At 40.7% G+C, this 19225-nt stretch overlaps 1 protein-coding gene across 2 annotated transcripts in view; it reads left to right on the top strand.

The window, feature by feature from the left end:
- The window catches only part of CPQ (carboxypeptidase Q), a 158831-nt gene that overhangs the window by 14592 nt on the left and 125014 nt on the right, over window positions 1-19225 (top strand). For both annotated transcript variants that reach the window (XM_066178202.1, XM_066178211.1), the window contains exon 2: window positions 11898-12355. In XM_066178202.1, coding sequence (XP_066034299.1) covers window positions 11929-12355 — 427 coding nt within the window. In that variant the 5' untranslated portion in view covers window positions 11898-11928. The remainder of the gene's footprint in view (window positions 1-11897; window positions 12356-19225) is intronic.

The following is a 19225-nucleotide window of genomic DNA, read 5'->3' as shown; positions in this document are numbered from 1 at the left end:
CCTCTTCTCTTCCTGGTTCACTTTGTCTGTAGTTGTAAGGCATGTTTCTCTCAGTGTGTTTGTGCAGTGAGTAGCACAGGGGACCCTGATCATAACACGGATATGTTGAACATTGGTCAAAAAAAAATTTAAAAAAATTAATACTGATGTATGTCTGTTGTCGTAGCTGACTTTTTTTATCCTGCAATAGCAAAATGGTTTGATAATTTTTGACTTTTAAATGGCAGGAAAAAGTAATTAGACGTTAAATACAGAATCAGAAGTGCCTTGTGCATGGTAAGTGCAGTGCTTCATGATCAAATGTGTGCTGCACTGGGGAGTAGCTTTGATCAAAAAGTGGTGCTGGAGCTTTCTTCCACATCAGAAAGAGGTCTGGTTTTGCTAATTTATTTCTCAAAATTGGCCAAACCCCAGGTTTCTCTCAAGCTCTTTAAGTGTATTTATCTTGCTAGCAGTCTCTTACATTCAAGCTTTTTAAGCTTTTTTTTTTTTCTTTTTTTTTTTCCACATTTCAGTGCATTCTGCAGTTGGATGGTGGCCTCAATTGTATATTGCCTTTGAACTGTAGCAACTTCTTTCTGATGTTGATGTGTTGGAATACTGTGTGATATTTGAGTACCAGTATTAAGCTCTCGTGAACATGATGAAATCGTAAATGACATACTTCATAATATATCTCATCAAAATTAGTATCTTTTTCCACCCTTAATATAAGTAAAGAAATGTGTTCATTGTAAAGATAATTTTTCTGTCAATTGTAATGACCAATTCTTGATCCTGTGCTTTTTTGTATAGTTGCATTTACAAATTCATCCTTTGTTGCTTTGGAAAGGGAAGATTTGGTGGGTGCATCCCAGATAAGGAGGGGAAAAACTAAAATAAAAGTTCTTAACAAATCTAGCAATATGTTGACCAGACTTCTCAGCTTCACAAAACCACTTGATTGCTTTTTACTGTAGCAAGCAGTATGAGGAACTTACCTTTTCTTGTGACTGTAGAGAAAGGCTGTATGAAAAAAACACGACAATTGAAAAAGATACTCGAAGAAGTTACAGTTATTTTAATCTGAAAATTTTGTTTATTAATATTCTTAAAAATCTTATATTCAGCATTGCTGAATGATTATTGACTTAATTTGGAGTTATGGTGCTACTTATAGTTTGTGCACTGGGATTGTAGATGTATGAAGTAGCTAAAATGATTGGATAGTTTTGAAAATGTTAGTATTGCCCTTTTTTAATCTTTAGGGTGTTTAATGTGCATAACTTTTCTCTGAACCTGCTGACTTAAAATGAAAAATTTTGTTCCATTTGCAAAACAAAAAGTGCGTTGTAGATGTGTGGTTGTAGAAGTATATTGTTCTTGTCACATATGAAAATGCTAAGAATTTAACTTACAAGTTTCTAATTCTGAGGTAGTATATAATATATATGCAGCTGCAGATATCTGGTGCAATTTTTGTTCAAATTCATTAGAAAAGTTGGTCTGTTACACTAGTGTTACGCACTGCATAATTAGTAACTAAGGTTCCTTAATTTGGTGGTTCATTTTGGCAAATGTCTTCACCCTTAGTAGTGTAATGTGTAGTTGCCTTTATAACTGAGATTTAATTGTTGGAAGGAGAAACTCAAAGTATTTAGATTTTCTGGCCAAAACCTAGAGCACCATAGAGCACACTTGTGTTCCGTAAGACTGAAGAGCCTTCTGCTTGGAACGCTGCTTGGAGGCATGTCAGGAAATACCTGCGACCTTTTGGATTCCTTTTGGCTTTCACAGGAGTGGCAGACCAACCTTTGACAGTAACAGCCCTGTACTGACTGTTGCTAACAAAACTTGGTTTGCTCCTGTTACAGTGTCTGTCCATCACTTTCAGCGGCTTTTGCTATCCAGAGGTGTGGATTGGTCATTTGCTTATGTCTCATGCCTTCTGTCATGGGCCTCCTCCTGCTAGGGAGATAGGTTTCATCATTTGGCTGGATGCAGTCTGCTCGTCTTTCATTTAAAACTCAGAGGGAAAATGTTTAACATCCTGTCCTGGGTTGTAGTATAGGATGTGCACAAAGTATTCTATCACCATCTTCATGGACTGTTGAATCCAGGTGGGGCAGTGTTTTCCCAGACCCCCTCCCTCTGGGCCATTATCTTCTGTTAATGACCCATCAAATGCCTTGCCCATGACTCACAGATAACTCCCTCCAGGAGCTATCTCTGTTTAATGGGCCATCAAGGACCCCCTGCATGACCCATCATCCCATTGTGAGATGCTCCACCCAGGGGTAGGAACCAAGCATTCTCACCTGGATATAATCTGGATTTGGGACAGTAAAAGGGGCCCTTATCCACTGGATTCCCAGAGGAACAGAGCTACCAGACCTTTCGACAGGATCACTGCTTCAGGAAGACCACCTCATCTGGACTGCTTCCATCACTCTGCTCAGGTTGTGTTCTGACTCTGTCAGTGGTCTTTTGTATTATTGCATCTATTTTATTTTACTTTCTTTCCTTTCTTCCTATTAAATTGTATCTCTGACTTGGAGCCTCTCATTTGTTTTGCTTTCAAACCACTACACATCCCAATTTGTGGGAATGATTTAGCTTAATACAGGACGTAAGATGTCTTGTTGAACATGTTTTCAAAAAGAAACTTAGTTTAGAATTTTGGGTGAAAGAAGTTTAAACATTGTTTGAAGAGAAGTACAGAAGAGGCTGTGATACAAGATTTTTCTGGTTATGTTGCTTCCTTAAAAAGGGAGTGCTTTTCACCTGTAGGAAAAGTTGACACAAAAATATGCAATTGTGAAGAGTTTGTGTCTCAGTCATTTATGAATTTTGTGGAATGGTACAAGATACCTGTCTTGCTTTTTACACTAGGGTAATACTTGTGGACTTGAATGAAGTTGAGCATAAAAATACTAGGTAGTATAATTGTAGCCCTATTCTTGTATGTGTTGATTTAATTGTCCAAAATCACCCCCACCCCACCCCCCCCCCCCCGCCAAGTTGTCTTTCAACACCATCACCTGGCTTTAGCTATATATTTTGGCATTTAATGTAATATGAACAACACTTATTTTGGTGTCATTGTTTCCTAACTGCCTTCCATTCATTCAGTATTTCTGTTCTCTTCAGTTCTCATCTAAAAATCCCACAGAATTCATATCTTTTGCCTCTGAAAAGATAATGTACTCCCTTTTGAAAACTGTATTTTCCATGAATATTTAGAAGAATAATATAATATCAGCTGCTGTGTGGCTGAGGCATTGTTCAGAGCTTGTGGGGTTTTTTGTTATTCTTAATTTTTGTCTGGACCACACTGCTTCTTGGAGAAGTAGCTGGCTGATCATTTCTGTGGCTTTGCTGATACAGTATTCTGCACATGGATTATGGTGTGATTCTTCAGGATTATTGCCATCCGCTTTAGCAGCAGCTACGGAATAAGAATATGTATCAAGGTAGTCTGTTACTATTCTGAGGCTTGGAGGTGAAGAGTGCAAAGTGGCTCCATTTGCTGCTTCCTTTCTGTGTTAGGCTGCAGTACTTCCCCCATACTGACCATAAATAGGATATGAACTTCTGCCAGATGGGGAGCTATGGCTGCAGTTTCTCTTGGAATGTTTGGACTTTCTCAGTCTTAATCTTTAGATTCTTAAAACTTCTCACTTCTTATTCTGTCTATATAAGTCAATATCACTACTAGTGCCTATATGGTCATAGGTCACACCTATCTTTTCAAGGATTTCTGTATGTATCTTCAGTTGTAGAAAATCAAAATAGTTCTTCTGAAGTTGGTAAAACAGCTCTAGTGTTTCCTTTGGTGTTTTAGACTTCTTGGTCTAAATAATGAGGTCGTCCAAAGCCTTATATCCATGTTGTGTTGTACTCTTCTTTAGCTTGGTTTTACGTGTCAAAAGGCTAATTTTAGGGGCCTTGTAATATAAATGATAGCTTTAATTGTGTGTGTTCCCAAACCCAGGATTTTCCAACTGGTTAAATGTTCTCCCAGATGAGTTATTCTGACAATTCTGAAAAAGCAATCTTTGAGGAATATCTGTTTTTCTGCTTCACTCTTTAAGATCATAAAGCTTGTATTTCCCCCACTGCCCCATTCACCCCTCCTCCTTATCTTTATAAGTGATGGAAGAACTCTATGACTTTATTTTTAGGCAGAAATCTCCTCCTCATTTTGCAAGTTCACCTAGCCTTCCAGCCATAGTACTCCACAGCTGTCACAACAAACTTTTTCCCGTGCTATTAAATGTATCAGACATCACTCTGCAGCATGTTAGTTTGTTACCTTGGGGCTTTTCAGTCTATTCTCGTGTCATCAGAACCTTTGTGTGATTTCAAGATTTCCTACATTCCCTGAAGGAAAATCAAATGGTGGTTAAGAAACTGGTAGATACTCTGCAGATAGAGTAGATCTCTAGCAATTAAGTGGTTAATAGCCTCAATTTATTGTTTTCATTCCTCATTTCCCATAACCATGACTCCTGTGAACTCTCTGTATCCTTTTTTTCTGTATTTTCAACTGGGATTTTGGAAAACTTTGCCACACTGGAGAAGCAGTGCTCTAGTTTTGTGTATCCTATTTTTATGTCCTCTGCTCCTCTTTCTGTTGTCTGATTGTTGTAGACAGTAATCAATCAGACAGTAAGCAGTCTCTCATCTGAGAGATTCTTTTCTATTCCTTCTCTTATTCTTTTTCATCTGTAGCATTTAAGTCATTTATATTGTACTGATTTTAATGGTGGAAATGCCAGTTAACCTAGTTAAAGATTGGATGTGCTCTACTTTTATATAAGGACACCATTAAAAGATGAAGATCCCAATAAGCTTGCACTTTAGCATCAAAGACAGTAGTTAGGTACAGAAAAATTGGCCAGACAGTAGGTAGGAGCATCCTTAAAGTAGCTACTGGTGTATCTTCTAACACCTTCTGCACTATCTGCATAGTATTTTGCTGTATGTTTCATTCTTTCATACTAATTTGAGCTGAAAAAGACTTATTTTCTGCCTTTAGGTTCTCTTTTTCTTCTACATAACTAGAACCTTTCTCCCTTGATCTTTTAAAACCTTTCAGCTTGTATTTCTGGTCTCCTTTCATACTCTGAATCACACATCTAGTTTCAGAGACATCTTTTGAGCTCTAGTCCGAAGTGCCTTTTTAAGCAGAGTCAGCTGCAGCAGGTTGTCCAGGCCCATGCCTAGATAGATTTGGAATATGTCCCTGTATGGACACTTCACAACCTCTCTGGGCAACCTCTTCCAGTGTTTGACTACCCTCACTGTATTAATGAAAAAAAAAATTTAAAAAACTGCATTCTTGTGTTCAGATGGAATTTCATATATTTCAGTTAGTTTCCACTGACTCTTGTTCTCTTGGTGGGCACCACTGGAAAGAGCCTGGCTCTGTCTTCTTTGTTCTCTTACATCAGATATTTCTATCCACTGATGAATCCCTCCTTCTGGAGAAGAAAATAATCTTTTATTCTCCAGACTGAACAGTTAAAGCTCTCTCAGCCTCTCCTAATAGGGATACTGGATATTCCAGTCCCTTAATCATCTTTGTGGGCCTTTGTTGCACTCTCCAGCAGGTCCACATGTCTTTCATACTGGGAAACATAGGATTGAAGAAATAATCCAGGTCTGACTTCTCTAATGCTGACTAGAGGGGAATGATCACATCCCTCCTCCTGCTGTGCAGCCCATCAGGCTGTTGGTCTTTGCCAACATGAGGTTTTGCTGCCTCATTCTCTGCAAATTCCTTTCCAGCTGCGTATACCCAGCCTGTCTTAGTGCATGGGGGTTAGTCTTCCCATGAGGGTTAGTCTTCCCCAGATGCAGGACTTGTTGAACTTCATGAAGTTCCTGCCTGCCTGCCTCCTCATGCAACCATCGAGTACACAGCCACTCCTCCCAACCTTCCCATCATCTGAGGCTACACTCTGTCCAAGCATGCAGGTTATTAATGGAGATTTATAAGTTTTGGACCTGGTATGGACTTTTAGGGGTCACCACTAGTTACCAGCTGCCAACTGGATGTCACTCAAAATCCTCTGAGCTTGATTGTTCAGTTGATTTTCAATCTGCCTCACTGTCTCATCCAGCCTATACTTCATCAGCTTCCCTGAGACCTTTATGGAGACTGTCAACTGCTTTACTAATGTAAAAGGGAAACAAACCCACTGCACTATCCTCATCGACCAAGCCAGCAATTTTGTCCTAGAGGAGCATCACTTTGATTATGCAATTTCCCATTTGTAAATCCATGCTAAGTATTCTGAGTCATCTTGTGTGGAAGTAATTTTCAGGATTTTTCTCCTGTCCACTTGCCAGAGCTTGGTGTGAGGCTGACTGGTCTGTTGTTCCCTACATCTTATTTCTTGCCCTTCTCAAAGACAGGAATGACATGACGAGTGTGGCCTTACAATAACATCAGCTCTCAATATTTGTGGGTGCAACCCATGGGGCCCCATGGATATATATAGGTACAGTTTGTTTAAGTGCTGCCTAACTTGGAAGCTAACTAACTTGGTCTTCCTCACTCCAGACTTTCCCCTTTAAATGTTCTGCTAGGATTTTGCAGGGAAAAACCTCTCTTTCTGTGAACTATATTCAGAGCAATCCCTTCCTTCTCTATGGATCCAGGTACTACTATGACTGGATGTCCTCTTTCTGCTTCATGAACAATAAAACACACTGAACAATTTTGACTGTTGTGTTATTTTTTGTTAATTTGGATGGCACTGTGAGGTTCATTTGCTGAGTCTTAACTAGTTAGATGTGGAAAAATAAGTAATCTCCTTTGCTAGATGATTCACTGGGGTGATAAAGTTGCAGAGACTGGGAAAACAGATGTGTGATTCCTTCCCTGGACTAGTGGTGGAGTGATTCCTGTGTTGCAGTCTGAGTATGATGTTATTTTACCCAGCAGGGAAATACTTCAGATAGCTGCTTTTGAACAGATGATGCTGGAGTATTCAAGGAAAGCACAATAAATTACGTTTCTCTTTTTGTGTTCTTGACCAAGGTTTGAATTCAGTTATATTCCTCTTACAATGTATTGGCAGGCAGTGAAATGCCGTGCAACGCAGAAGTATGTTACATCCACAGAAGTTGTGGAAACACGTCTGTTCTCAGTGTTAAGTGGGAAAATCCTGGAAGAAGTCTATCTTTTAAATGCAGCTCCTCTGGGGCAGCCTTTGGAGTGAGGATACTGCTGGTTTTGAATGAGGCTAGGAAGAAGAAAGAAAGTGTTTCTTAGTTAAGGGAAATGTGATAACTGCAGTTGCATCTGTCCATTGAAAAAAATGCATGAAGTTGGTAGCTGGGGGCTCTTTGAGATGGCCAGTGCTATTTAAATAATCCTTCTGTGTCTTCTGTGTAACAGCTAAGTGTGTCTGCTTTTTCTGGTAGATTTTGCAGACCCTTGTCTTGGGTTATGTAACAAAAAAAAAAGTTTATTCTATTCCATCTGTTGAAACCCAGTTGGGGAGGTGTTTTTTTCTCTATCTATTGTAACTCCAGGAAGGAGGGGTCAGCTGCCTTTCTGATAACAAGGCAGATGTTAAAACTGGGTGAGGCATTGTTTCTTATTTCCCTTCTTTCCACCCTCCTGGGGGAAATCTTCTGTTAAAGGGCCATTAAAGCTTATCACCCTAGTGCCTCCCATTCCCTCCGTGGTTGTATCTTCTGTTAATGGGCCATTAAAGCTCACCAATGACATGCTACATTACATCATCGTATTGTGAGATGCTCTACCCAGGGAGGAGGAGCCAAACCATTTCCACCTGGATGAAAAGGAGTCACAAGTATCACCAGACATCCAGTGTTCCCACAAGATTCCCAAAGGAAGACCAGACCCATATCTGGACCCTTTCTCTACAGGCGCATCTCTACTTCCAACAGGACCACATCTGCCACTCCAGGAGGGCTTACTTTTGAACTGTTTCCAACACCCTGACCAACAGGGGGTCAGGTTGTATTCTGACTCTGTCAGTGGTCTTTTGTATTATTGCATTTATTTTTTTTTACTTCTTTTTTTTCTTCCTGTTAAATTGTATTTCTGACTTAGGAGTCTCTCACTGGTTTTGATTTCAAACCACTACAACACTAAAACAAACAAATCCCCAAACGTTAAGTTTTTGAAACTAAGTCTACAAAATTGTTGTCTTAACTCCATTCAGCACTTATCCTGGCTTCTTTGTGTGTGATGAACTTGGCAAAAGTCAGGGAATGAGCATGGTCATCCTGAGAAAATGACTGATGTCTCTAGAAGAGGATGTCTAAGAGGATTTTATTAACTGGTTAAGGGAAAGTACATGAAGAAAGTGCAGAGCATAGCAATAAAAATACACCAATACCCTCTGTGTAGTATAACCACAAATAAACAGTAACTCAGACTGTAAAAGGCATTTTGCAGTTCTCAGGCAGTGTCCTGAGATAACCCGAGTCTTCTGCTTCTGGTTGTGTGAGACCTTTGCCCTGTCTGTCTCAGAGAAATCTCTGTGATAGGTTTATCATTCACAGATGAAATCAATGGTGATTTTTTGTTGTTTTGCAAAAATGATGCTTCACTGTGAAAAACTTATCACTTCCTTGATCTCAAGCTTAGAATAGTTAAGGAGAATTCCTTAGTATTCCTCTCTTGCTAAAGCTAATGCTTAAATTGCTGTTTGTGAAAAGATCCATAAAGGCCCATGGAAGGCTGGCAGTTTGTGATGGTTATCATATGAGCTTGGCTTGGTGACTCCAAAATGATTGCATGAGTGTTTTTTGTGGGTAGTGGGGTGTTCGTGTTTGTTTGCTTGTTTCTGAATTCTGGCGATTTATGGATCCTAGAAATGTGGTTAGTACTTTGACTCTTTCTGTGTCTTATTTCAGCCAGTATTTCACATGGCATCTTATAGGTGCATGCCTGGTGGCTGTTTCTGATGGCATCTTATGGATGCATGCCTGGTGGATTATCCCCGCTTTTTGGGAGCTGATCAGAAACTCTCATAAATGTTGTGGGTTGCCTCTTCTGTTTCTGTTTACAAATCTATGCCTCTAAGTGCCTGCACAGTAATACTTACAACATGGGGAATAAATCAAGACAGAGGTCTGTGTGCAGTTGCAGGGCTGTGATCTTGTTGGGATCATGGAGATGTGGAGGGGTAGCTCACATGACTGAAATGCTGCAGTGGATGGATAGATGTCCTTCAGGAAGGACAGACTGGAAAGGAAATAGAGTTGCCCTTTATGTGAGAAGACAGCTGTAGTGCTTGGACTCTGCCTGGGGATGGATGATGAACCAACAGAGAACCTGTGGATAAGGATTATTAAAAACCAATATAGGTGACTAAAGCAGCTGTGTGTTATAAGCCACAGAAGAACAAGTAGATGAGGCCTTAAGAGTTGGAAGTAGCTTCTTAATCGTGGGCTCTGTTGCTCATGGTGCACTTCAACCATCCCAATATCTGCTGGACGTTCATCACAGCAGGCTATATGCAATCCAAGAGGTGCCTGACACAGGTTATAGACAAGCCATCAAGGAGAGGTGCTATGATGGACTTCATACAAGCAAAGAAGGGCTGTTTGTGATGTGAAGGTCAAAGGCAGCCTTGGCTACAGTGTCCATGAGGTAATGGAGTTTAGGATCCTAGGAGCAAGTCAAAAAGCAAGATCACAGCACTGGACTTCAGGAGAGAAGACTCTGAGCTCTTAAAAAATCTACTTGATATAAGTCCTGTGGAATAAAGCCCTGAAAGAGGGAAGAGGATCCAAAGAAAGCTTGTTAGTATTCTGGCATGGTTTAACCCCAGATGGTAACTAAGTACCATGCAAACACACTTCCAGCTCCCAGCCCTCAGAGATATAAGGAGGAGACACAGAAAAAGAGTCACTGTTGTGGTTTGATGCTGGCCCAATGCCAAGCACCCATGAGAGTTGCTTGCTCACCCTCCCATGCCACAGTTGGGCAGAGGAGGGAAAATAATTGACGCTTCGTGAGTGAGATAAGTATAGGGAGAAAACATTCCTAGGGCAAAATAGGCTCAACTTAAATTGCAAAGTGTATTTTATTACTAACAGAATCAGAGGAGGATAATGAGAAGTAAAATAAGCCATTAAAACACCTTTTTTCCCTGCCAGCCCCTACCTCCTTCCCACTGACAGGGCATGGGGGTTTTGGTCAGTTCATCACTTAAATTTTCTTCTGCTGTTCTGGGAGAGTAGTCCTTCCCTGTGAGACCGTGGGTCCCTCCCATGGGAGACAGTTCTCTGTGAACTTCTCCAGTATGGGTCCAATCTCACGAGCAGCAGCCAAACCACACCTGCTGCAATGTGAGTTCCTCCCACGGGCACACAGTCCTCCCAAAACTGCTGTGGTGGGTGTCTCTTCCCACGGGGTGCAGTCCTCCAAGGTCAGGCTGCTCCAGCCTGGAAGCAGGGCCCCTCTCTCCACCAGGTCTTCCACTGGATCACAGCCTCTTCCAGGCAACCACCTGCTCCAGCATGGGTACCTCCCCCATGGGCTGTGGGTGGATCTCTGCATCCCCTGTGGATCCCCATGGGTTGCAAGGGCACAGCAGCCTCACCATGGTCTCACCATGGTCTGCAGAGGAATCTCGGCTCTGGTGCCTGGAGCACCTCCTGCCCCTCCTTCTCCACTGGCCTTGGTGTTGCCATGTCGTTTCTCTCACGCGTTCTCACTTCCTTCTCTTCTCTGATTAGGAGCAAAACACCCTGACTTTGTTTTGATTTTCTTTGTAAGTATGTCATCACAGAGGCATTACCAGTGTCTCTCATTGGCCGAGTTTTGCCAGCAGCACGTCCATCTTCAGAGCCATCAGGGACTGGCTCTGCTGGACTTGGTGGGAAGTTTCCAGCAGCTTCCCACAGGAAGCTGCCCCATCTTTGTGGCACCCCTGCTGCTAAAAACCAGGCCATGCCAAACCAATACAAGTACAAAAACTCGTGGGGTCAGTTAAGAACATTTTAGTAGATGAAAAGAAGCAAAGTGTTATGATAATAAAAAATAAATAAAACCCAAGAAAAATGAGTGCAATTGCTCACCACCTGCTGATCAATGCCCAGCCTTTCCCTGAGAAGTGATCATCCACTTCCAGTCAACTCCCTCAGTTTGTGTACTCAGCTTGGTATGGAATATCCCTTTAGCCATTGTGGGTCAGTTGTCCTGGCTGTGCTCCTTCCCAGCTTCTTGTGCAGCTCCTCATTCACAGAGCATGAGACACTGGCAAGTCGTTGACTTAGTGTAAGCACTACTTAGCAACAACCAAAACATCAGTGTGTTGTTTATGTTGTTCTTATGCTGAATCCAAACCACAGCACTGTACCACTTACTAAGCAGAAAATAATCTCTATCCTAGCCAAAACCAGGACACTGAAGGCATTGGATCTAAATCTTACATTTTTTTAGTACAATAGAAAGTACTTTCCTCCTTATGTAGGTGGAGATCAGGAAGAACTTGTATTCATGAATGGTTTAAGAAAAGGTTTTTATCTGGATGTTTTGTGTTAAGACATTTGATTTGGCACTTCTGAAAAGTCCTGCTCTTAACAGAAAGGAGATGCAAAACTCCTTCTGCATGGGAGCAGCCCTGGGTTTTGATTCATTGAAGAATGTGTTTATTTAAAGAGATGCAGCATTCCATAGATATTTCTAAAGACCACAACAAAGACTGTGTCCAGTGGTCTAAGTATCTTTTTCATTTGCTTTCAATAACTCTGTCTTCAAGTTGAGTTTACTTTCCTGCTCGTTCTGATCAAAGCATTTTCATGATAAACTAATTTCATTTCATTTCTGTCTGCCAATCCAAATAACAAAAAGTATTGCTGATAGGTGTATGATTTTTTTAACTTACTTTTTTTTTTTTCCCTTTTTGCCTCTCCAACAGGCCATCTGTGGAAAAGAAGAAAAATTTAAAAATGAAGTACTTATTCTTAATATTTCTTATGAATTTATTACACCAGTATGCTGGGAAGTCTTTGAGAAGAGATGGAAGTTCCCTGAAGTCATTTGAAGACATTAAAAATGAGATAGCTGGGTATACTAATATTGCTAAGGCTATTATTGATCTTGCTGTTCATGGAAAAGCTCAGAACAGATCCTATGAAAGGTTAGCAGTTTTTGCTGACACCATAGGACCTAGACTCAGTGGTTCAAAAAACTTAGAGGCAGCCATCAAATATATGTTCACTGCTCTGCAGAAAGATGGGCTGGAAAATGTGCATCTGGAGCCTGTGAAAGTGCCACACTGGGAAAGAGGAGAAGAGTTTGCAGTGATGCTGGAACCAAGGAATCACAGCATTGCTATTTTGGGACTTGGGAACAGTATTGCAACTCCTCCAGAAGGTAACGCTTCCTTTTGGAATTACATATGACTTGCTTTTTTAACACAAACCGTATTGTACCCCTAATAACTTCTCTCAGTGGTCAAACTATGGTTTTCTTCTTGCTTTAATAGTTCTGCAAAACAAGGTAGTATTTTTCTGGGACTTTTCTATATGGCATGGTTATGACTGATGCAGTTTATATTAATACAGTTTGGTTGAACAGACTTGTAAAATTAGTGTTGATTCCTGAATTTTCCATTACATTTATACCCTTTTTTTTAAACACTGCTGAACCTCATTTGCACAGATTCTAGTCCTCCATTGTGGTTGATAGGAAAGAAGTTCTCCATGGGTTGTTAAGTTGACACATGATTTCTCCTTCCCTTCATGTGCCCTATCTTGCCAGGCTCAGCCCTTTACTCCAGTGAAAAACAAGACAGCAGGAAAAGGAGCTGAGCTGAGAGAGTTCAAGCTCCTCACCCAAAGTAGCAGTCAGTATCTGTGTGTCCTTCCCTTCCCTGTCTCATGCTCACCTTGGAACTTATTGTTCACATTGTTTACATGCTCACTTTGTCACTTACCTGTCACTGTACTCTGTGTTGCTGTTTAGATGATCATGTGTGAAATGTTACTCAGGAGCAGTAATAACAATTAGCTGCACTTCACAAGATTTTGGTCTTTTAAACCCCAGAATATTAGATTGCCTACAAACAAAATGATTTATAAGATTTTCTATTTGTACTTATTGATGTGAGGCTTTCAGGATTGTTATTTAAAGGCCAGATGAGAACCTTCTTCTGTGACTGCTCTCCATAAAAAAACAATATACTTATTCCTAGACCACTTCAAAATCATTTGTATTCCTTTATGAGAAAATAATTTAGTTTAGGAAATAAAAGGTAACATGATACTCATAATTTTTTTATGAATTGTAAATTTTTGTGATAGTGTGTTTTCTGTTTGAAATGAAACAACATATAAAACTGTTCTGTTTAGAAAAAATATATAGCCCTTCAAAATGCAACAAATAAAACTGGGTGATTTAAGATATGCTTGGAATAAATCATACTTGGTTTGCAAAATTACTGCTGTGAATTTTATCTGAGATAGTTCTGTCATACTGAGGTAAACATATGCCTAAAATGCAAAGCAACTAGTACCATTACTATCTGTTTGTCCCATGATATGTACAAGGTTTAGTGCCTTGATAGGAGAAAATTTACAGCAGATTTTAAGCCTACAACTTATTTTGTATCCTTTTCAGTCCTATTCCAAGCTTCCTAAAAAGTAAGCTAAGATCAAAAGGTCTTTTTTTCTGTTTATCAAGTGTTGCTGAACCTGAAAAGAGAACCTGCAATTTAATTTTGGCCAGCACGTTCACATCCCGAAAAGTCTGTTTTTCACTTCTCTTTGTTAGTTGTGCAGTTATTTGAACTTGTCTGGTTTTACTCCTAGGTTTGCCTTATTTTTTTAGTGATATACTGAATTTACATGTTAAAAATACTCCCAGAGGCTATTTATGTCCTTCTTTTTCATCTCTAAAGATCCTGTATCTTGAAAGATATGATTGTATTATCCAGTTCTGGTTTATAGTGAGGAATGTTCAAAACCCCCACATTATTCTTTCTCACAATTTCACTTTCCTCCAAGATCTGCCATGTTTCTGAAGAGTGTTGGTGCTAGAAGACTTTATGGCAATGAAATCTGTCACAAAAGAGTGGGCCATTTCTCACACTTCATGGAATAATTTTGATTAAATTACTTACCTTCTGACTCTCCTACCATTTGTGCCTGTTCTGATTTCTGCTGGTCTCATCTCACTCTGTGCAAACTGTGACAGGTTTTCATGCTTGAGAAGGTTGTGTGGGGTAGCTGGTCCCTGGTGAGCGCTTGGCTCTCATTCTTCCAATCACTGGCCCATCCTCCTGGCTGACGGAAATGTCTGGTAAGAGCTGTTCGTCACCAGCCCCTACGGGCAGGAGAAGCGGAAGGCATGCTGTTGAGAAAAGTGCCTGTCCTAAAACTCTCACTCATACCAAGCATGGAATAAAAAATGTGTAGTTAGACTATCAAAATCACAGCCTTATCACTTCTGAGGATTGTCACAGTGCCTTATTCCTAAGAAAAAGGGATAGAAGGCTGCCCTACATTGCATCAGAAACAGCTGAGCAATTTCCCTCAGTGAGGGATTATCAGCAGTTCTGATACATCTTATTTTAGCCACAAAGCTATGGGAGGATGAGTCTTCCTGTAATCAAAATAATGCAACTCAGTATGAGATGCCTGATGCCAATTATCCTGTCGTTTCAGTACTGTTGGTTACATGGGATCAAACTAGGGAGATCTACTGGTGCTGTGCTGAGCTGTGGCAGAGGGATGTTTTAAAGGCTGAAGACTGTCCTTCACATGTTGGCTCTATGATGATTCTTTGGTTCCTTCACAGCTGCCTCTAAAGTGGACTGTGCAGATGACCCCTGAAGTTGTTAGCTGTTAGCTTGATAGTTACTGAATGTTTTAAGTCAGTGTTCCTATCAGGAATATGTTTCAGACCCCTCAGTTTACAAGCCACTGTCTCAGTACAGCCCAGACAGATCCCTTCCTTGATGCTACTGATGCCTGCTTAGAGAGAGAGGACAGTACAGGATGGACTTCTTGTCTTTTAAGGTCTAGGAACGGGGTTAAGATGGGAGGGGCTGACTCCCCCATCACAGCAGGAGGTACAGGAGACCATTTTTTGCTTTTCCATTTTCTCAGTTATGTCTTGTATTCTTCCCTTCCCGTGATTTGGCCCCAGGTTTGTGACCCGAGAACTAAGAAAATAGGAGACATTGGCAGAAACTTTAAACTTAGTGCTGGACTTGGTGGCCTTTGGTTCCGTCAGAGCTCCTCCTGAAGCTCAGCACCCCAAGCAAGTGCTCTGGAGGGCTCTTCATTAACATGACAATAGCCTTACAGCAATTAGAAACCTGGCTTTGGATGTTGGAAATTCAGGGTTTATTTTCCCTTCTGTCTCTGGAAATTCAAACCAGTGTTTCCTAAGAGTGACCCTATGGCTAGAGCACATGCTGAGGTTGGTTACTTTCCATTTCAGCATACATCATGTAAGTGTGGAAAAAAATCTGCAGTCCTTCAGGGCAGGAACAGGAAGCCCTAAACAGTAGCAGTATTTTTAGCTATGAAGCCCAAGCCAGTCCATTGACTCCAGGATACCAGGAGTGTCTCTTCCTGCAGGTCTTCTAACTTATGCCTATGGCATTGAAACCCTATGGGGATGTGCACAGCGCTTTCCTCGTTTATTTGATTTTATGAGATTTGCCCTCTTTGGCTCAGATACAGAACAGTTGGATGATGTGCAGGAGGCTTTTCAGTACCTTGTGATCTTGTGGATAAAATCCTACTTTCTTCTTCATGACTGGGAAATATGCCAAGATGTCAAGTTCCCAGATTCCATCTGATATACACAGCAAAAGAGAGAGTACAGCAAGGACAGTACAGAAAAAGTTAGATTTTTCTATTGATGGGGAAAAACCTCCAACATTCTCCCTCTCCAAGTGTGTTCCAAGATATGAAGGTGTTGGATCAGAGAGAAAGTTTTCACTTCCTTTGATCTCCTTACAAGGAGGGAGTAATTTCACTGCCCGCTTTAGTGACAGGGAGAGAAGAAACATGCAACAGAGTGATCTGGATTTCCAGAAATCAGCATGGACTGAAAACAGTCATCACCTTGAAGAAATGGATTCCTAGATTAGAGACAGGGTTGAATGTTAGAAGGTGCTCAGTTTTGGGAGCTGGAAAACTGGAGATTTACCATATTTAGTCAATGTCCGTGTCTGATTTTCAGTTTTTCAACATTGGCAAAACATAGATACATATATATATATAGAGAGAGAGAGAGAGACTCTGTGGATTTGTGGTGGTACTGATTATATCCCCCAAATTCTGAGGAAAATGGATATAATTGTTGCTTTGAGAATCCAATAATTGAAGTAAAGTAGTAGTTTAGCAGATGTTTGACCATAAAGTATCAAAGAATTCATTTTTTGGCATGTGTTTTAAAATGCACTTTTTTTTACCCTGATGGGTGACCATGCCCTTTAATTTTAAAGAAATACTGACAAGCGGATCCAACTTCAGAGCAGCCTGCCTTGAAATGTCTCTTAAAAAAAAGGAACAGTCTCTGGTTTTTTTTTTTAATGTACTGTTGGTTGCAGCAAAACTGAAGTAATATAAATATGAAGGTGATGCATTGGCAGACTTTTTCCTAGTTTTTGTGTTCAAGTAATGGTGGGGTTTTTTTGTTTAACTGTCAACATTTGGTCAAGCTGTGCTCCCACAGAAGGTGATAGGAGCTTTGTAGTTAGATAATATGAAAATAGTTCCAGCCTGTTATGTATAAAATGGGAATAATGCAGGTTAACCTGAAGTTGTTGGCCTGGGCTGTTGCTGTAGGTCCACCATTTTATTAAACTAGGGATGTTACTGAAAGAAGTGGTCTGGCTCCAGTCCTGGCTGATGCATTTTGTCCCCAGTGTTGACCCTCCTCTTTTTTATCTCAGTGGTGAAGTGGATTAGGGAATTCAGCTAGATAAACAAAAGGACAACAAAAAAGTTATTTTTAATATGTATCAGAGGATTTACCCTTAGTTGCCAGTATTTTGGATGACCACTGATCTCCTGGAAGAAAAGTGATGCTTCTGGAGGGACTTGGGGGAGGAATCCCCTTTGATGAAGGGTTCAGTGCTGAGAACAGGGGTTGGAGAGAGTCATAGGCATGAGAGCACAGTGCACAGCAAAGCCCTCCTGTCTTCACTGGATTCCTCTTTTTTTCATGTGTGAGGAGCTATTGATTGACATCTTGAGACCGCAATCCACAGTATTGCGTGCCTGGCTTAGAGCAGCTCAGCTGGTGGTATAGTAATTATGCTACTGTTTTTCTTGGAATGTAAAAGGTGACATCCGTGAAGGACATCAGTCACTGCGGCATTCAGTGGCCCAGCATCTGGGCTAAAACTGCAGTAGCATTTCAAAGATTTAGAGAGTGGAAGTAGCTGCATGGCTTTGAGGTGGACATGATGCCTGGGGAGAACATGGGTTCCAGTTGCTACTTTAACCAATGTTCAGGTGAACTGTGTGGATTGCCAGTGGCAAAAAATTGAGTTTTCTGGTCTTGTCCTTTTGCAGTGTCATTGAGTTGAGGGTGGTTATCTCAAGGATGTTAAAGCCAGGCTGAAACTATTGAAGGCAGGATTTGAATATGATTTTCTGCATGTGTGGGGTATGCAGACATGGCTGGGTGGCAACATTACCTTCATCCCAACATTACCTTCAGCCGGCAGTGACTGGCACCTTTGACTCGCTAAGAAGGCTGTCCTCAGCACTTCCTGCCTTGAGCACCTGTGGTCTCAGAAATTGCTTCTTGTGGATCTTGATGTTGGGTGTCTGATTCTCCCTATACATTGCATAGCAAGGCTGTGCTCCATCCAGGGCTGCTCCTGGGAGAACCTAAACTCTGGTCCCTCTCTTTTGGCATCCAAAGCTTTGTGCAGGACGTTGAGACCAACCCATTTTCTCCCAGGATTTGTGCTGCACAGGAGGCTACGTGTCATCACAAACCAAACTCTTGTAAAGAGATCCAGTACTTGCTGGAAATTTTAAGTCATATTTGTCAAAAATGTAACTATTATATAGTGTTTATTTTTCTCCGTGTTCTTAAGGAATGATACAATACGTTTAGCCTCTGTGCAATGCATCAGAGCTTCATAGTCTCATATCCTTTTTTTATTACTGTCCTATGTAATTTTATTTTCATTAAGTAATTCTCTTTGCTTTTCCACAGAGTAGGAAGGTCACATCTTCTAGAAGTATTGTTAATATTTTACAAAATCCTTCTTCCTGATAAAACCCTGTTCTTCATTTCACAGTTCCCCTAAAATATTTAGTATTTTCTTCACATTATAATTCTTATATTAGTACATATTTATGTGTTGACAGAACAAATGTGTTTCTAGGTGTTAGCATATTTCAAATTTTCAGTACATGCTAATAATTTTTGAGTATGAAAAAAAGTGATAATATTAATTTTTCATTTGCTTCAGCCTGACACAAAGCCTTAATTGAGGTCATTAGAGACAAAGAATTTGGGTTTGTTTTTCTAAAAATCTAGTTGAAGTTTGTGGAGCATTGCAGGAAAGCTGAACTAATCCCTGGAGAGTGTTAGAAAACAACAAGTTTTTAAGAGAGGTATGATAGAAGTTGGGGGGGGAAATGTTTTCTGAGCTGATTTTAGAGGATGTTAAACTTAAAAAAGGATTTAATGCCAGGTCCCTAATCTTACTTAGCTTTGAAGAATATATTTGTATTTTCCCTCCACTTCCCAAAACCTTCTTTCCTTTGACCTGTCCCAAGCACTACCTTATCTCCAGCCATACGTATCTACCTTTGTATTGTATGACCCATGCAAAAAAATTCTAGGTTCTTTGTAACTCTGTGAAAGAAGCTACCTTGCAAATGGGCACAAGACAGTGTTAGTGGGCTGTATCTGAAAGAAGCAGGGGCGTGGTACTTTTCATCTGGAAAGATTATCAAGTCTGAAGGACAGTGGGAATAGCCAGACTAAGGTAAGAAAAGCTTGGGGCTACTGCTTGCATGTGTTTAGGGTCAGCATGGAATACAGTATAACTTGATGAAGCAGCTTCTGGGCTAAATTAGCTTTGTGGGGAGAGCTGAAATAGAAACAGAGAAATCTGGGATGTTGCAGAAGATGAGGCATGAGAGTGGCCTGACATGACTGACATGGGCTGTGTGGCAGGGCTGTGACCACCACATGGCGTTCAGGCACTGTGATTGTGGTGTGTTGTTGCCCCTGCTCTACCATGAAGAACCGTCTTGA

The sequence above is a fragment of the Chamaea fasciata genome, unplaced genomic scaffold (assembly GCF_029207755.1).
Source record: "Chamaea fasciata isolate MVZ Bird 193981 ecotype frontalis unplaced genomic scaffold, bChaFas1.0.hap1 SCAF_1, whole genome shotgun sequence".
Taxonomy (NCBI): domain Eukaryota; kingdom Metazoa; phylum Chordata; class Aves; order Passeriformes; family Sylviidae; genus Chamaea; species Chamaea fasciata.
This window is presented reverse-complemented; position numbering and strand designations above follow the sequence as displayed.